The sequence below is a fragment of the Chiloscyllium plagiosum genome, chromosome 30, assembly GCF_004010195.1.
Source record: "Chiloscyllium plagiosum isolate BGI_BamShark_2017 chromosome 30, ASM401019v2, whole genome shotgun sequence".
NCBI lineage: Eukaryota > Metazoa > Chordata > Chondrichthyes > Orectolobiformes > Hemiscylliidae > Chiloscyllium > Chiloscyllium plagiosum.
The window spans coordinates 15,663,225-15,682,896 of record NC_057739.1 but is presented as its reverse complement, the minus strand read 5'-3'; the positions used below and the strand labels follow the sequence as shown (position 1 = coordinate 15,682,896).

The 19,672-nt window shown below is 41.8% G+C and overlaps 1 protein-coding gene across 2 annotated transcripts in view; it reads right to left on the bottom strand.

Annotated features, from left to right (window-relative positions):
• The window catches only part of LOC122564758 (astrotactin-2-like), a 1,559,828-nt gene that overhangs the window by 673,389 nt on the left and 866,767 nt on the right, over positions 1–19,672 (bottom strand). For both annotated transcript variants that reach the window (XM_043719930.1, XM_043719929.1), the window contains one exon: positions 14,384–14,572. In XM_043719930.1, the coding sequence (XP_043575865.1) occupies positions 14,384–14,572 (189 nt within the window). The remainder of the gene's footprint in view (positions 1–14,383; positions 14,573–19,672) is intronic.

Genomic DNA, 19,672 nt, shown 5'->3' with positions numbered 1-19,672 from the left:
GGGAAGGGGAAATGAGGAAACTAGTGAAGTCCACATTGATGCCCTGGGATTGAAGTGTTCCGAAGTGGAAGATGAGGCGTTCTTCCTCCAGGCGTCGGGTGGTGAGGGCCACCGCCGCTCCCTGACCACCTGACTTGATAGCAAAACTACGAGATAGCTTATAAAAAATCATCAGAAACTTCATGGCATTTTGATTTATTTTGTTGGTCACCATTTCCTTCACACTTATATTACATAGAGCCATTTAGTTATTGCCAATTTTGACTGATCATTCTCATTTTTGTTTGTAACATTTCCAAGCTTTTCAGTGATTATTCACTGATAGTTCATGAATACATAATGAAACCAATTGGTGGTACAGCGGTTAGCACTGCTGCCTCACAGCACCAGGGACCCAAGTTCAATTCCAACCTCATGCGACTGTCTGCGTGGGTTTCCTTTGGGTGCTCTGGTTTCCCCCTACAGTCAAAAGGTGTGCAGGCTATGTGGCATATAGTAAAATGAAGGGATAGGATGCTCTTTGGAGCATTTGTGCAAACTCAATGGGTCAAATGGCCTCTACCTGCACTGTGGGGATCCAAGATCAATCAGATACAACAAAGCACTAAAATAAGCTTGTGACACAAAACTAAAGTTCATAGAATGGATGCTTTTTACATTACACTTCAGGTATGTTTTAAATAGGAAGGACTCTAAATGTAATGCAACAGTATATGTAACCATGTATAGTTAGAGAGTGAGAAAAGAAATACCGTGTGTGTGTGTGTGTGTGAGAGAGAGAAGGGAGCTGAACTGATATTCTTGCTCCATAATATAACCATCACCATGAGATAGCAAGGGTCATGGACTGATCTAAAAATTCAATTTACATTTCATAATTAGTTGATGATCCAAGACGCAAACATAGGTATGAACATACACATCAGGAGCACTTCCTCCCTTCAGCCTATCCTGTCATTCAAAAAGATCATTACTGATTTGATAATGATACATTCCCCTCTACCCCCATTTAAAAGATTCATAAAAGTCTGCATCACCAATATCGTTCAGGGAAGCAAATCTTCACTCCTTGCTGGTCTGCCTCACATGTGACTCCAGACCCACAGCAATTTTGATGAGTCTTAAGTGCCCTCTGGGCAATTATGGATGGACAATAAGTGCTGGCTAGTCAGTAATAGCCACATACCATGAATAAATAAAACAAAATCACTACAAGTTTATGACACTTGATCATCAAACTGAAATTTCACACATTCAATTTTAAGTCAACAATTGGTGAAGTGGAGTGTGTGCTACTCAGGTTTCAGTGTTTTTAACTTTCAAACAAAAAAGTCTGGAATTAAGAGTTGACTGATGACCATGAAACCATTGTCAATTGTTGGAAAAACCCATCTGGTTCACTCATGTCTTGTAGGGAAGGAAATCTGCCATCCTTACCTGGTCTGGCCTAGATGTGACTCCAGAGCCACAGCAATGTGGTTGACTCTCAACTACCTTGTAAAATGGCCTCGCAAGTCTCTCAGTTGTATAATTCACTAAAAAGTCACAACAAAGAAATGAAACTAGATGAACCACCTGGCATTGACCTTGGAACTGGAAAACACAATGGCAAAAACACAAACAGCCCTTTCAACCATGCAAAGTTCTCCTTATCAAAATCTGGGGGCTAGTGCCGAAACTGGGATAGCCGTCTCACAAACTAGTCATGCAACAGCCTGACATGTCATTCTTACGGAATCATATCTTACAGATAACACCCTAGACACCACCATTACCATCCCTGGATATTTTCTGTCCCACTGGCAGGGCAGACGCAGCAGAAATGGCAGAACAGTCAGATATAGGCAGGAAGGAGTTGCCCTGGGAGTCCTTGACATAGACTCTGGACCCCATGAAGTCTCATTGCTTCAGGTGAAAAATGGGCAAGGAAACCTCTTACTGGTTACCACATACTGTCATCCTTTGGCTGATGAATTAGTACTCCTCCATGTTGAACAACACTTGAAGGAAGCACTGAGGGTGGCAGGAGTGCAAAATGGTCTTTGGGTGGGGGATTTCAATATCCATCACCAACAGTGGCTCAGCAGCAGCATTACTGATCAAGCTGGTCGAGTCTGAAAGGACATAACTGCTAGACTGGCTCTGTGCCAGGTGGTGAAGAAACCAACAGAAGGAAAAAGAACATACTTGACCCCATTCTTACTAATCTGCAACTGCAGAAGCATCTGTCCATGAACGTGTAGGTAAAAGTGACCACCACACTGTCCTTGTGGAAATGAAGTCCCGCCTTCACAATGAGAACAATCTCCATCGTGTTGACTGGCACTATCACCGTGCTAAATGGGATAGTCTTTGAACCGATCTAGCAGCTAACGACTGGGCATCCATGAGGTGCTGTGGGCCATCGACAGCAGCAGAACTGTACTCCAACACAATCTGCAACCTCATGGCCTGGCATATACCCCACTCAACTATTACCGTCAAGCCAGGGGATCAACCCTGGCTCAATGCAGAGTGCAGGAGGGCATGTCAGAAGCAGCATCAAGCACAACTAAAAATGAGGTGTTAAACCTGGTGAAGCTACCAAACAGGACTATTTACATGGCAAACAGCATAAGCAGCAAATGATAGGCACAGCTAAGCAATCCCATAACCAACACATCAGATCTAAGCTCTGCAGTCCTTGCATGTCCAGTCGTGAACAGTGGTGGACAATTAAACAACTCACTGAAGGAGGAGACTCCACAAATATCCCCATCCTCAATGATGGAGGAGCCCAGCACATCAATGCAAAAGATAAGGCTGATGCATTCACAATACTCTTCAGTCAGAAGTGCTGAGTGGGTGATCCATCTTGTGCTCCTCCAGTGGTCCCCAGCATCACAGATACCAGTCTCCAGCCAATTTGATTCACTCCTCGTGATATCAATAAATAGTTGGAGACACTGGACACTGCAAAGGCAATAGGGCCTGATAACATTGCAGCAATAGTACTGAAGATGTGTGCTCCAGAACCTGCCGCTCCCCTAGCCAAGCTCTTCCTGTACAATCACAACACTGGCATCTTCCCGACGATGTGGAAGACTGCCCAGGTATGTCCTGTACACAAAAAGCAGGACAAATTCAACCTTGCCAATCACCACCATTTCAGTCTACTCTCCATCATCACTAATGTGATGGAAGGGGTTATCAACAGTGCTATCAAGCAGCATCTGCTAAGCAACAACCTGCTCAGAGACGCCCAGTTTGGGTTCCGCCAGGCTCACTCAGCTCCTGATCTCATTATAGCCTTGGCTCAAACATAGACAAAAGAGCGGAACTCCAGAGGTGAGGTGAGAGTGACAGCCCTTGACATCAAGGCGGTATTTGACAGAGTATGGCATCAAGGAGCCCTGGCTAAACTGGAATCAATAGGGATCAGGGTGCAAACACTTAGAGTCATACCACGCACAAAGGAAGATGGTTGTGGTTGCGGAGGGTCAGTCATCTCAACTCCAGGACTACTCTGCAGGAGACATCAGGGTAGTGTCCTCGGCTCAACAATCTTCAGCTGCTTCATCAATGACCTTCCCTCTGTCATACTGTCAGGAGTGATGATGTTTGCTGATGATAGCACAATGTTCAGCACAATACTGAAGCAGTCCTTGCTCAAATGCAACAAGATCTGGACAATAGCCAGGCTTGGGCTGCCAAGTGATAAGTAACATTCATGCCACACAAACACAGTGGATACGAGAGCAGGGCAGAGACTAGGGATACCGCGACGAGCAACTCACTTCCTGACACTCCAGAGTCTATCTACCATCTACAAAGCACAAGTCAGGAATACTCCCCACTTGCCTGGATGGGTGCAGCTCCAATAACGCTCAAGAAGCTTGACATCATTTGGGAAAAACCAACCCACTTGATTGGCACCACATTTACAAACATTCAATCCCTCTTCCACCTGTGCTCAGTAGCAGCAGTGTGTACTATCTACAAGGTGCACTGCAGAAATTCACCAAAGGTCCTTAGACAGCACCTTCCAAACCCACGATCACTTCCATCTAGATAGACAAGGGCAGCAGGTACTTGGGAACACCACAACCTGCAAGTTCCCTTACAAATCACTCACCTGACTTGGAAATAGACTGCTGTGCCTTCAGAGTCAAAATCCTGGAACTCCCTCCCAACCTGCATTGTGTTCAACCCACAGCAAGTGGACCACAGCGATTCAAGAAGGCACGTCACCACCACCTTCTCAAGGGCAAATAGGGATGGGCTACCAATGCTGGCCCAGCCAGCGATGCCCGAGTCCCACAAATGAATAAACAAAACCAAGGCATTAAGTGTTACGGCTCCTCTTAAACTTATCACAGAATCATGGTGCCAAACTGCTTCCTAATAAACATTACAAATTAAAATCAAGAAGGAAATTACTTTCCATTGGATTTGCTTGCATAATGAGTAATTGGAGGTCAAATTTGTCCCAGGGAAGTAGCACAATTATTGGCTGTCAATTTTAGGCACCACTTACCTTGTGCTTCATTGACTTCAACTGCAATCATGGGGTGTGTAAAACCAGTGGCTGATTCTATTGAGTGTATCATGTACATTTCTAGGTAAAGTTCTACCACAATAGGTCCCACCTGCCCCCAGGCCTTCAGTAGTTGCTTTGAAATCAGCAGACCACTTGCCTTTGTAATACAACTTTTATTTTTGCATCAGTGGGTGGGTATTATATCCATGAAATCATCAGACTCAGTACAACTTGACGTCTTCAAATTGTTCATCTTCACAATGTATTAATGAGGCCTAATTTAAAGATAATGTTCAGGAATCAATACTGTCAGAAAAATAAATTCAATCCATTTAATCCATGAATTTATTCATAGTAGACTTCACTAAATTTCTAGTCGCTACTTATGCACCTCATTACAATACGACTTTAGCGCTTGTTTGTATAATGTCCAACTTGCTTTACCTAAGTACCTCATAGCTGTCAAAACCTTTTATTAATTTGTCTGATTATGTGCTCTGTTTGCACATTTTATTCAAATCTAATGTTTGCATAAGATGCAACTAATGTTAATTTTATTACCTCAAAATTCACTCATCAAGATCTCTCTATCTTGACGCTTGATTTCTACCAGCATAGGAGAAACCCAACAGAACTAAGAGTGGAATTCAAAAGCACTGCATCTGTGACAGCATGGTAGAGGTAACACAGGTACTATCAATTACATCACAGCGAATCTCATCTCCTTGACTAATAAAGTTATAGGTCTTACAATGTTAGAGCATAAATTTCCACAAGGGAAACAAATTCAGCTTTCTGATTGTCAGTACGTGATTTTGTGTTTTCTTTAGAAGACGCAAGAGAAGGATCCTTCTGCTAGTCAATTTGAAAAAAGAAAGTATCCTTTGTACAACCTATATTAAGATTCCTGGATTTATGTGGGGTAGATTGAATATAATATGGGCAAATGTGAGGTTGGTACATATAATGTCATAATGATGTTTCAGAAACCTGAAGTACTGTGGATATGTTTAAATTAATTTTAGAACATGTTTTTTAACAAGAGGACTGCTGGAAATACAAGATAACTGCAAATATAAAATCCTCTGAGTGGGACTAATAGGATTAACACCTAAATTGTCAAAGAAACTTCAATCAGTTTGGGCTGTGATCTCTTGTGACTATAAAAATATTGAGGGACTGAAGACATCCTGCTCAACAACAATCCACCTCCTACAGATTGTGTCCCTAACCGTAAGCACTTATTATGTTTTTTCCTTTGAAGAATGCACAAAGACAAGTCAGTTTCAACACCACGTGAATTTGTTTGTGGGACTTGTGTTCACATATGGACCAACTGTATTCGAGCTTGAGTGTGCTGTGAAGGTTAAAGTCAAAGAACTACCCTCTAGTCAACCTATGTTGCAGGTGAATCTTCCTCCTTCTGAATGCAAGAAGTCAGCTTGCTAATAGGACAACAGAAGTGAGACCCTCACTCATTCTGAGTCATTAACAAATTGGGGAATCTTGCCTGGGGTCCAGTAGTAACAACAGATAAGTAGATTGCATTCCAACCAGAACTCTATCAACCAACACATCGAGTTAGACCCCATCTACCACCCTGAGAAAAAGAACAGGGAATGACATCACCACAGGAAATGACATCACCAACCCAAAGAAACCCAAACATATAAACAGAAAGCAGGAATCATGAACAGTGCTTCACCTGGAGGCCCACTGAAGATGTTACCTAGTAGGTTGACGAAACGTCTGGAAATGAACCTTCCAGCTCAGCGAGCAAACCTACATCTAGAAAAGTAGATTATAATCAGTTCTGCTCTGATGTGGCAGTTCTATTCTCATGCAATCCTGTGTTATAAGAAAATTGCATAATGGCAGCACCATTTAAACTAATGGGTCTGGAAGCACGTTATAACCCATACATGCTTTAAAGGTTTGCCAATCACATTACAGTGAATTCGCATTAACAAAATGGGTGGGCGGCACGGTGGCACAGTGGTTAGCACTGCTGCCTCACAGCGCCAGAGACCCGGGTTCAATTCCCGCCTCAGGCGACTGACTGTGTGGAGTTTGCACGTTCTCCCCGTGTCTGCGTGGGTTTCCTCCGGGTGCTCCGGTTTCCTCCCACAGTCCAAAGATGTGCAGGGTCAGGTGAATTGGCCATGCTAAATTGCCCGTAGTGTTAGGTAAGGGGTAAATGTAGGGTTATGGGTGGGTTTCGCTTCGGCGGGTCGGTGTGGACTTGTTGGGCCGAAGGGCCTGTTTCCACACTGTAATCTAATCTAATCTAATCTAATCAAAATGTGTGTTATAGAAGAACGACCTGTGCTTTTAAAAGGCATGAAATTTCTAAAGGTTGATATTTAGAGACTCTTGGATGTAATCATACAGGGGACACAAAGTTAGTGAGCAGCTTCAGCAAGCAATCAGGATGATAAGAGACATGTTAGCTTTTACCATAAATACCTGAATAAAGAAATCTTGCTAGAATTGGATTTAATTGAGATAATACCTGGACTCCTGTGACAGTTTTAGTTTCATTGTTTAAGGAAATGCATACTTGCATTGGATATGGTCCAGAGAAGGTTCACCTGGTTTCTGGGGTGAAGTGGGTGTCCTATGTTGAGAAACTGACTCAGTTAGGAATATACTCACTGCCATTTAGAAGAAGGAGAGACACTTTCACTGATAAGTTAAATATTCTTAATGACTTGACATGATAGACACTGAGAAGTGCTTTCCCTTGTTGGAGAACGCAGAACACAGGGACTCAATATAAAAGGGACAATCACTTCGAACTGAGATGAAGAGAATGAGATGAGGGTATTTCATTCACTCAGTAGGGTTATGAAATTTTGACTTAGCTGCCCAAGAGACTGTAGATACTCTATTGTGAGCATATTTTGGTACACAGTTATTTGTTCTCTCATGGGAACAAAGGAGCTAGGCTGTCTTTGGAGGCTTGACAAGTTGCTGCACTGCCTCTTATAGAAGCCCCATGCTTCCACTTCCGTGCTCTGGAGGTGGAGGGAGTGCTGTTGAAGCTCTATTCTTCCAGGCAAAAAAAGGAAAGTATTCTAGCACATTCCGGATGTACTATTTTTGCAGATGGTTTTGGGGACTCCAGAGGTGAGACGACGGTGACCCCTAAGGATGGGGGTGGGGGGGGGGGGGGATGGTAACGGGGCAATGATTATAGCATTGAATGCCAAGTGAAGATGGACAGTCTCCTTCTTGTTGGAGGTGATCATTGCCTGTATGTGGTGAATGTTACATCTCACTTATCAAGGTCATTGATGAAGAAGCTGAAGCTTTACACATACTCTGAAGAACTACTGTGGTGATAGTCTGGGCTGTGATGAATGTCCTCCAACAATCTCATCCACTTTCCCCTGTAATTGGTATGACTTTAATCAGCAAACAGTTTGCCCCTTGAATCCCTATATTTCTGATTTCACAGTGTAGCACAGAAGGCCACACAGTCCCTTGAAAAGAACTACTGAATTAATCCCATTTCTCTGCTCTCTGCCCTGTATTTATTGTCGGTCAAGTATTTATCTTTTTCTCTTTTGAGCGCATTTCAGTTCACAACAATTTGCTATGTTAAAAAAAATGCTCATGATACGACTTGTGCTTTTGCTGTAAATTTCTGTCCTTCAGCTATTGGCTCTTCTACTAATGGAAATAGTTCAGCTTTATTTATTCTATCTCACCCACTCATGATATTGAACATTTCTATTCATCTCTTCTTTAAATTCAACAGTGTGCCTGTGTTTAGTAACGAAATTTGGGAAGAACCCTAGTAACTCTCTCCTTTATCAAATTGAAAGCAACTCTGAAAAGACGTAAGTAACAGGGTATGACAGGCAATAATTACAATGTTGCTGAGTTTCACCACAAGCGGACACAACCACTTGTTTCACTGTGAACTTCCGTGTGATAACTTTTCAGTCAATTTGCAAGATGCCTTGCAACACATACTAAAGTAAACTTGCTCCATAAATTCAATTTGTGTTTCTGTAACCAAACACAAATGACACCAAATGTTAGGAGACGTCAATACAAGTATCCTTGAGCCAAAGAGATAGATTTTAAACAATGTTTCAGAAGAGGTCAGAAGCAAAATGTTTTGTTGTTGGAAATTTCCAAGATGGAGTCTGGCAGCTGAAGGGAAAGTTGGCACCTATTTTTCGACACAAACTGTTCAACGGTGTTATGATACACCTTTTTAATAGGTGGGACCTGAACAGAGGCCTCCTGGCTCAAAGATAAGGATACTATCACTACATAAACAGCCCCAAGACAAAGCTGATAATGCACTGGGAAAAGTAGTCTTCACTTGTGCCAAATATCATTGGCAATGAGAGGTGTGTTCATTAGGTTGGAAAACGATTTTCCTTAATCACACATTGAGCTCTCGACCCATCTCCGTATGTTTGATTCAAAAACAAATTGCAGGAGAAATACAATAGGTCTGGCAGCATCGGCAGAAAGAAAATATAGTTAACATTTGAAGTCCCATCTTCTTCAGACTAATAGTAACTAGAAGAGGTGATATTTATGCTGAAGATGTCTGGGGTGGAAGGTGTGAATGGATAGGTGGAGATGGAGCTCAGAAAGAGAGAGACAATGAGAATTGGGAGACAAAGGGTTGGCTGAACGTATACTCAGAGTAAAGTAAAGCTGATAATGGTATCATAAGTACGTGAAAATGGATTGACTCTGCTGAAAGCAGCCTGTGCCATGACAGGCCTGTAGCGTGTGGTCTGTAGAATTGTGGAACTCGATATTGCATCTGAAAGGCTGCAGGGTCCCCAAGTGGAAAATGAGATGCTGTTCTTCCAGCTTGCGCTGACAGCCTCACTGAGCTGTGTAACAAGCCTGAGACAGAGATGTTGGCCAGGGAACATGGCAATGGCAGGCAAGTGGAAGCTATTTTTTGCAGACAGAATGTAGGTGTTCTGCTAAATGGTTGCCCAGTCTGCATTTCATCTCTCCAGTGTTGAGGAGACCACATTGTGAACAGAGGATATAGCAGAAAAGATTGAGTGAAGTTCAGGTAAATCGCTGCTTCAACTGTAAGATGTTCCTGAAGCCTTAGATAGTGAGAAGGGAGAAAGTAAATGGGCAAGCATTGCATCTTCCACGATTGCATGGGAAGGTGCTGTGGGAGAAGGGGCCAGTGTGTGTGTGCGCACGTGTGCATGTGCCCTCCCAGAATCAGGCTGTTATTTCATAACAGATGGAGCAGACATCATAATGTCAATTAACTCTTTCATGTCCTAACTGTTTTCATACAACACTCCAGCTTAAAGCGCCCATCCACAGTCCTTGACTTGAGTGCCAAGTGCACCCTTACACCATTTATTAGTCAATACAGGGAAAATCAGTGCCAGGTGATCATCCCAACGTGCATGATTTTGATGTCCTCATTTAACCCAGATGTCAGTATCCTGTCTCAAAAAGCAAAATCTCATTTGAGTTGTATTCTCCTTTAGCACAAAGAACAACACAAAGCACTGAGCAGATGCAGCCTGGCACAAATGAAAATGAAACATCCTTAAAAATATTGAACAAGGTGAATTCACTGTATTTTGTCAATATTTCCAATCAACAACAAGCTAATCATAGAATCCTCACAATGCAGAAAGAGGCCATTTGGCCTATCGAGTCTGCACTGACCCTCCAAAGAACATCCCAATCAGACCCACCCTAACCCCATAACCCTTCATTTCCCACGGTTAATATATCGAGGCTGCGTACCTCTGGACAATACAGGGCAAATTGACATGGCCAATTTTCCCAGCCTGCACAGCTTTGGATTGTGGGAGGAAAGTGGACCATCCAGCAGAAACCCACGCTGGCACAGGGAAAATTTGCAAACTGCATACAGACAGTCGTCCAAGGCTGCAATCAAACCTAGGTCCCTGGCTCTGTGAAATACCAGTGCTAACCATTGTGCCACCATGCCACCCCAAATGGTACCACAGCAGAACGCAAGCAATGTTTCCCTCTCCACACGTAAAACCTGCTCAATCACAGACATGTATTTCTAACAGAACAAAGTGGTGCAATCGGCTCATTTCTTCCTCGCAAGCTTAGAATTGCAAGGTTAATCCAATAATTTCACAGGCACTGGCCCTGTTTATCTTACCCAGTTTGATTTATATTCATGAGGTGATAACGTACCATTTGACTCCCTGCTTCAAATGGCAATAAAGCATCTCAGTTGTGACTACAACTGATTTCAAATACGTGACTGTGCCAAATATATTCCCTGCACGTTCAGCCATTTCCAAGTTACATCAATACATTTATTTCCCCACAAGTTCTCCCTCAGGACAACTTTCTGACTGATATTTTGACTGCTTGCTTCTAGACATGAACACTAGGGATAAACTAAACTGCATGCTGGGGCCAATGGAGTGATACTGCAGCTCACTCTGAATTTCCACATATGTTGCAAACAGCTCACTCTAGATGGATGTGATCATCTTTTTAATGGGGTTTGGCCAGAAAAAAAATGTGCGTAGAAATTGCTTTTATCCTGACAAGAGAAGGCCAGCGGTGATAAGGAGTGTGACAAATGGGGCAAGAGGACAAGGGGGAGTTTCATAAATCCAATGTTTGTGTTTGCTGTTTTAGGCTTTCATGCTCTTTAATAGATTTTTCCCTATAAAGCAAGTGAAAGAATGTTGAATTCACCTACTGCTTAGAGGAGAAAACTCACTCAGTGACTTCATTTTACTTACCAGACCATTTTGGAATTCTTGCAAGTTAAAATGTGCTGCTTTCTTGATTGGTATTCAGGGTTCTGTTTTATAACGCACATGAAGACGACTGCAGATACTTGATACGCACACCTAAGACTCACCATACTCCCGTGTAACATATATGCAATTTCTTAATGGATACTTTAATTACTACAGACTACGATGAACAAATGGAAAAAAAAATAGATTTTGCTGCCTATACAGTATTCACGTTATTATGATTTGGAGATGCCGGAGTTGGACTGGGGTGTGCAAAGTTAAAAATCACACAACACCAAGTTATAGTCCAACAGGTTTAGTTGAAAGCACTAGCTTTCAGAGCACTTTTGGAGATAACTTCACATTATTAAGCTGCCACTATCTCCATTAGGCTGTAGTTTAGGCCTACGCATTGAATTTGTTCCTTCTGACATTGCAAAGTAAATGTTCAAGAGGTGAATAAAAATAGACAGTACTGTTTTGACAAACTATCTGGATTTTTTCTGTTGCTCCTGTTGGTGTCTATATTGATTTCATACAGAAAAATGTTTTACATTAGTTCTAAAAAAGTTGAGTAAATACCGGTTGTAATTTCCCAGTTGCAGTTTGAAAGAAAAATTGCACCTTGGGTTGAAAAATAAGCAGATGCCTTTACAGAATGCTAACAGCAGTATTTAGTGAGCTGTAGTCAGATCTATATACTCATTAACATTGCCTTTCTTTCTGATGTGGTAAACAAATGCTAAAGGTTTGTATGGTGAGATTGCACTATAATCACATGCATCATAAGCTCCTTGCCATTAATTACCAGTATTACGGCTACCACAAGAAGTAAGAGAGAAAGGAGAACATTTTGAAAACTAGACAGTTAAAGCTGAACTGGGTAAAGAAAATATAAACAGCCCAAAAGTGAGGTTAAATTAAGTCAATAAATAAGAGACAAAAATTATTTATAATCTATATTATATTTTAGTATGTACTGTAATATATTAATATTAATATTACAATGATTGGTGATTTTTAAGAATGATGGTCTCTATGTCTCTCATCCATATGCAAAGTTAGGACCTGAGCATCGTCTGGAGATTGAGAAAACAAAATAAGAAGGTGTAACTAATACTACCGCACTGTCTGAATAGGTTAATGTACTCACTGATGAGATAAATATGAACTCAAAGCAGCAGGATATGTGGTTTCTTCAACCTGCTTCACAAGCTAATAAGATCATGGCTAATCTGATAGGAAACTCAAGACAACATTCTCACTGTGTTTTTTTTAATTCATTCATGGGATGGGTAGGCCAGCATTTACTGCCAATCCCAGAGGGCAGTTAAGAATTAACCATATTGCTGTGGGTCTAGAGTCACATGTAGTCCAAACCAGGTAATGATGTCACTTTCCTTCACTAAAAGGACATTACTGAACCAGCTGGGTTTCTCCAACAATCGACAATGGATTCATGGTCATCATTAGACTCGTACGTCCAGATTTTTATTGAATTCAAATTTCACCATCTGCTGTGCCAGGATTCTATTCCCTCGGTCTCTGGATTAACAATCCAGTGATAATACCACCCTGCCATTGTCTCCCCTACACTACCTCACCTACCATTTTCAAACTTTCATCCCCTTGTTTACCAAAAATGCATCCATCTCTAGTTTAAAAAACATTCAAAGATTCATGGCCTTCTGAGGTAGAGTTCCAAAGACCCATGATCCTCTGGAGAGAAAGTGTTTCTCCTAATTGCTGTCTTAAATAATAGACCCTTGATTTAGTTTCTCCTACAAGAGGAATCATGTTTTCTATATCTATCTCATCAACACTCCCTAGGATTTTAATTATACCAATCTAATTGCCTTGTACTCTTGTAAATTCCAGCAGATATCAGCCTAGACTATCCATCTTTCCAACAATACAATGCACCTATTTCAGGTATTAGACCAATAAACTTCTCTGACTGCTTCCAATGCATTTGCATCCTTCCTTAAAGAAGAGAGCTAATCCTGTATACTGTACTCCAGTCTCACCTGTCGGCCATGTAACTGATGCATAAGTATTAAGCTGCAGAGTATGCATTCTGGCAGATTCTGTACCAAGACTGTGCTGAGGTACCTATTTCAGACAGGGAAACAATCTTCTGCATCCCAAGGAAAGATGAGAATAAACTGGGAGATTGTCTTCTGGAACCTTTGCTTCTATAAATGGCAGAGGATGATAATATGGAATAGGATAGGATTAAGCTGAAAATGTGTTGCTGAAAAAGCGAAGCAGGTCAGGCAGCATCCAGGGAACAGGAGAATCGACGTTTTGGGCATAAGCCCTTCTTCAGGAATGAAGAAAGTTTGTCCTCATTCCTGAAGAAGGGCTTATGCCCGAAACGTCGATTCTCCTGTTCCCTGGATGCTGCCTGACCTGCTGCGCTTTTCCAGCAACACATTTTCAGCTCTGATCTCCAGCATCTGCAGACCTCACTATCTCCTCTAGGATAGGATTAAGTCAGCTCCAAAGACATATTGGTCAAAGTAAATGCCCAGTGCTCACTTTCCACACATACATATGATAAATTTACTTCCATACTATACTGTGGTGGATGAAAAGCTCTCCCACAACTGTTATTTTCACCTGCTCTTCTAAATAATTTTCCCTGGAAGTAATGAACTGATTCAATGTTCTTCTGAAGTAGATAGATACATCAGGCTAATTAAATCTCTTTCATTTCATTGGATTTCACTGACCGAAGAAAGAAATACTGACAGATCAACTATCACAGTTTCTCTCTTCTCCAAAATCAAGCAAAGGCTAGTATACTCTCATTACACAATTTAAAAAAAAACACTTAAGCCTGTGTGAGTTCATGACATCTCAAAACTGCACGTTTCTGTCAGAAGAGTTGAATAACTCGAGTTACGCTTCTGTCAATGGATGAACCTACATTATAAGGTCTCAATGGATGAACCTACATTATAAGGTCTCAAACATCAGCATCGGCAGAGTTGTTGGTAAAATGGGGTCTTATTATGTGGGAGTAAGAAATATGTAAATATGAATTGACCGGTAGAATAATCTTCAAACATGTTTAGTATAAAGTAGGCATTTTAAAGGTTGTACTCACCGAAAGGTCATCTGGAAAACCTGACCCTGATTGACCTGTTGCGACTTGTTGTTGTAGCCGTGCAGCATCTCTACGAAGAGTGTGTCGTTCAGTTTGGCATCAAGCTTCTGACATTTTGCGCCCTCACATGTCTCTGACAGCAGCACACAAGATTTACCATCTGCTGCCAGTCTGTACTCCTCCACACAACTGCCAGCAGAGAAAGAAGCTTCATCAGTCAGTTACAGAGGCTGGGAAAGAAGCCACCTCCCAATGTTAGTTTTGAGGTGTCATCTGAAATCCCACCACCAGCTAATTTGATATTTTGTGAGGAAAAAAGGTTTACAACACATTCTAATTAATGTCAGACATCTTATTGTAATGAAGCGGAATAAACATCAGGTGGGTTTTGTAACAGGGTGTTGTTCTGTTTTGACATGTAAAGACAAGATATAAACACCACAGTCTTTCTCATTCTTTACACTTCTAACTTCTTTCCCAGGTGTTTTGAGCCCTGACTTGGAATGTTCTACCACTGTTGTTTCTTTCTCATATACTGCTAAAAATTGGTTTCCACAACAGCAGCCACTCTGCATGCCCATGATCATAACGCAAGTGTGATTGTAAGACAGTAAATTATCCAGTTGTGGGAGGATATCACAACTGAGTTCATATGGTGTCTAACCCCATATACTGTGAAATCACCATTCAGTAATTGGCTGTGCCCTAGCCCATGTTTGTGACCATAACCCAGAGAAAATGTGAACAATCTAGGTTACAACACTCAACTAACAGCAGTGAACGGTATAGCCTGAAGGCTGAAAGTATGATTTTCTTGCTCTGTGCAGCTCAGAGATGGAGCCTTCATCTCTTAGCCATTAGGATAGTAAGGAGAATGAGTTTACCATCATTGAAAGTTAAGTTTATTGAACCATTTAATGAAATGCCACAAATGAAATCTGGACTTGTTCGACATTTGATAACAACTCGGGGACTCAGCTATAAAGATAGATAATGGATTTCAAGAAGTGTTCAGCATCATATCTATGATTTCCATTTTACACAGGTGACCTTTTATGCATGCTTTTATGGCTCAGTAATATAAATGTATTCATAAGATAACAGCTGCACTGTGGCAAAACTCATTTTCTATGGACGCATATAACTGCATTTTACTTTTAAATTGAGTTTCAAAAAAAACAACTCTTAATCTTGAAAGTTTATTAATATTAAAATATTCTCCACTTCTTAACTCATTGAGGATGGAAACTCTTCACTGGACTCAAGAAATAAAAAGATTTGTTCGAAGAATTCTGTGAACTTGGAAATACTCTGTTCCATCATCATGCATTTTCTTCCCTGCATACCAATGTATGTCCAGGAGTTTAATCTTTTTCTCATCCATGTGCTTCTGGAGTAAGGTTACTACAGTCACTTGCTATTATAATACATCAGCAACATTATCCACACCCAATGATCAATCTACGAGATATTAGTCTGAAATGTCTATCTGTAATCAAGCTTTGGCAGTAAGCTTGTATGAAGTAAAGCATTGAAGTTATTTCCCCAGTGGTATTCCTCAGGCTGCATTCAAAATGTTCACAAATTATTTTTCTGTTCCGCTTTTGTAGATAGCAGAAAACTTTGTTAATATTTTGAAACCCAAAAAGAACATTTTGAAACTAAATCTCTGTGACAGTTTTGAAGTAAGGTAGATAAATAATATTGTTGTCTTCTTGATGCAGGAAGAGTCGACAAGGCGATTTATTGCATCGAATTTATTAAAAATCTGTCTGCCTCACAGAACACTAATACAAATTGATGTGGGAGACAACATGAGATCTTACAAAGTACCTGAGATTTGGAGAGGTTCCAGTCAATGGAAAGGTAGAAAATCTAATGACAATTTTCAAGAAAAGTGGGGAACAAAACAGTCAACTACAACCCAGTTAACCAGACATCATTTGCCAGAAACTGTTGGACTCTATCATGAAGGCATTCACAAGAGGGCACTTAGAAATACGAAGATGCAGTAATTATGGTTTCATAAAAGGGGAATTGTGTTCACCATCTAATTTTTGAAGGCTGTATCTAGCAAGGGAGATAAAAAGGAACCAGTGGGGGACGTATGCATGGAGTTTCAATGAATAAGGGCACATATATGACCTTGCACAAAAGATAGTTAAAAGTCAGAAAACAGGGAGCATGGTTGTTTCAATTGGCAGCCTCTTACTGTGAAGACCCACAGAAATTAGTGCTGGACCACTCAGTTATTTTCAGTCTCTCTCAGCAAATCAATATAAAAGCTGGGTTTAATAATGGTGCCTTGAAACTATCATCGATTGCCATGAACCATCCGTTAAGTTCAGTGATGTCTTTTGGGGAAAGAAATCTGCCATCCTCATTGGGTCTGGCCCAAGTGTATCTCCACATCCACAGTATATATTACCTGATGTGGGCATCATTTGCTAGGTCTGTGTTTATTGCATCTCTCTAATTACCCATATGGCAGTTAACAGTCAACCATGTTGCTCTGAGGTTTGGAGTTGTACGTTGGCCAGACTAGGTAAAGATGGCAGACATCCTTCCCTGAAGGACATTCATGAACCAGATAGACTTTTAATGACAACTGACATGGGTTACATGATTGTCATTAGCCTGCACTTCCAATTATTTGAGATTTTAGTTGAATTCAAACTTCACCACCTCCACACTGGTATTTGAACCTGTGTACCAGAACATTTGCCTGGGGCTCTGAACGACTGTTCCAGTGACATTACCACTACACAGCCTCCCACATTGTCTTAACTGCCTTCTGACAAGGATTTGTAAGTCATTCACTTCAAGGGAAATTGAGGCTGAACAACAAATACTTGTCAATGATGCCTATATTCAATTAAAAGGGAAAAAGATTGAAACTACATATTTTAACAAAAGAACTCAGCGCATCAAGTGTTGTTGGAAGGTAATGTTAGAAATGGGGTAAAGCGTTGTTTTTGCAAATATAGAAAACAACACTTGAAAAGGAGTACAGCAAGAGAACTATTAACTCTGCAGGTATTTAGGGAAGAGTATCTCTACTTTTCAGTGCATAATTATGGATAATTAAGTACTAACTTTAATGTAGATTTATGAAAGAAAATAATTCCTTTTACCATAATGTTTAAAACAACAGTTTCAGCAAAAAGCTAAGATTACTGAAACATATAAGCGAAGCACGAAAAAGATACATTGTTAAGATGTATGTACAAGAATGGAATGTACCTATGGATAATGACAGAAGTTACAAAGGGGAACATCGAGATAAGAGCTTAGCCTTATGACAGCACGTGCAAGGGGGAAATTGCCAACTTGGAAAGAAAGGGGCAATGGACATGGAGCATAGATGGGTAGAGGCGAAATAGTAAGAAAGATTGGGTAATTAGGAGTCAGGAGAGATGACCTCACTCAGCTCAAAGGGTATAATTGTACACTGACCTAAGTTCTAATTTGCTTCATGTGCTTATGCAATTGAGGCCCATGCTTGCAAGTTCGTAATAAATTGTCTTGTTTTCAGTTTTGGTGGTCTCGTCTAAATTTTATTGATTTTGTTTCTAACAGATTTGGGTGCTCGTCCTGGAATCCCATGCTCCGGTCGCTCGGCAATTGTTGGGAAAACGAAGAAGGTGCACCTCGCTGATTTCGGCGGTCTTTAGTTTCCCTCTTTGCCGCAGCAGCTTTGGGCGAGCGTGATCCGGACTGAGAGACCCTGGAAACAAGACGGGTTGAGACGCGGCGGGTCCGGTTGAGTGATTCTTGTGTACACAAGACTGGGGCAAGAAAGGTCTTAAAAGATTTATCCGGGCGACCGGGGTAGCCAGCGGTATTTGCTGTCATTCGGATATATCCAGGGATCCGGGGAACCAGGGTACTGGTTACTGGAATAGACTAATCCAGTCAGCCAGGGTGGGTAGCCGTTGATACTGTTGCTAGGTGGATGTATCCAGGTGGCTGGCAATGGTAGTTGCTGCCAGGTGGATATATCCGGGGATCTGGGGAACCGGAGTTCTGGTAGTTGCTACCAGGTGGATACGTTCGGGTGTGTCCACGTAGCCAGCGACCGGGGTAGGTAGCGTTATTTGCTGCCGGTTGGATATATCTGGGTAACCGGCGACCGGGGTTGCCAGCGGTATTTGCTGCCAGGTGGATGTGTCCACGTATCCGGTGCCAGTTGGATATATCCGGGGATCGCAGACCAGGTTAGGCGAACCCGATCAACCAGGGTAGGTAGCAGTTGTCACAGTTGCCAGGTGGATATATCCGGGGAATTGCTGCGGGACAGGGCGCACAAACATGCGGCGGGAAGTTCTGTCGGGTAAGCGACCGGGATTGGCAACGGTACTGGTTGCCGGGTATTGCCGCAGAACAGGGCGCACTGACACACAGCAGGAAGTTCGGTCGGGTAGGCGACCGGGTATTGCCGCGGGATAAGGATGTGCGAATTCGACCAGGTAACTCTTGTGCACAGACCAAGGTACGAAAAGGGACCTTTAAGTAATACTTTGGTGGTCGGGATGACCTTAGGTGGTCGGGACGACCTTAGGTGGTCGGGACATACGGAATGTATGGGGAATTGGCGATATTAAATTAAGCATATGTCCATGGAAAAACAGCCCGTGTCAGAAGGCGACTGAAGGGCTGCTGAGGGTACACGACCTTAGGTGGTCGGGCACATACGAGAAGTATGGGGAATTGGCAACACATAAATTAAGGTATTTAATTTGAAGAGTGAGGTGCCTACCTGATTCAACCACCCAGCTTTAGACTGGTTGTTAAGAGGGGAAATCCCCCATGTGAATGTCAGGACCCTGAAGTAGGTGCTGAAGAAGGTGACACTGGACCTCAGTAAGGTTAATTAAATTACATAAAGAAACGGCCGAGTATTGAAATGGGAAATAACAATAGTGATTTAAGTGTAGAAGAAGAAACTAAAGGGATGTCCGAGGACCGCATTCCAACGGACAGCCCTTTAGGAAACATGTTACGAGACTGGAAGTACAATCCTCGGACGCGAGGAAAGGATACAAAAATGATAAAATGTCAATGAAAAACAGCCTTACAGTCAGGAGGAATCAGATTATGCTTCGTGTCAGAAGGGCTAGTAGCTGAAGGGCTACTGAGGGTGCACTTCACAACTAACTTTTGGTCAGACATCCAGAAAAATATTCAAAAGCTAGAGGAGTTGTTGCGGGAAACTCAAAGTGTCTGTGAGACATGGTGTCTGTGTGTGTGTGTGTGTGTGTGTGTGAGAGAGAGAGAGAGAGAGAGAGA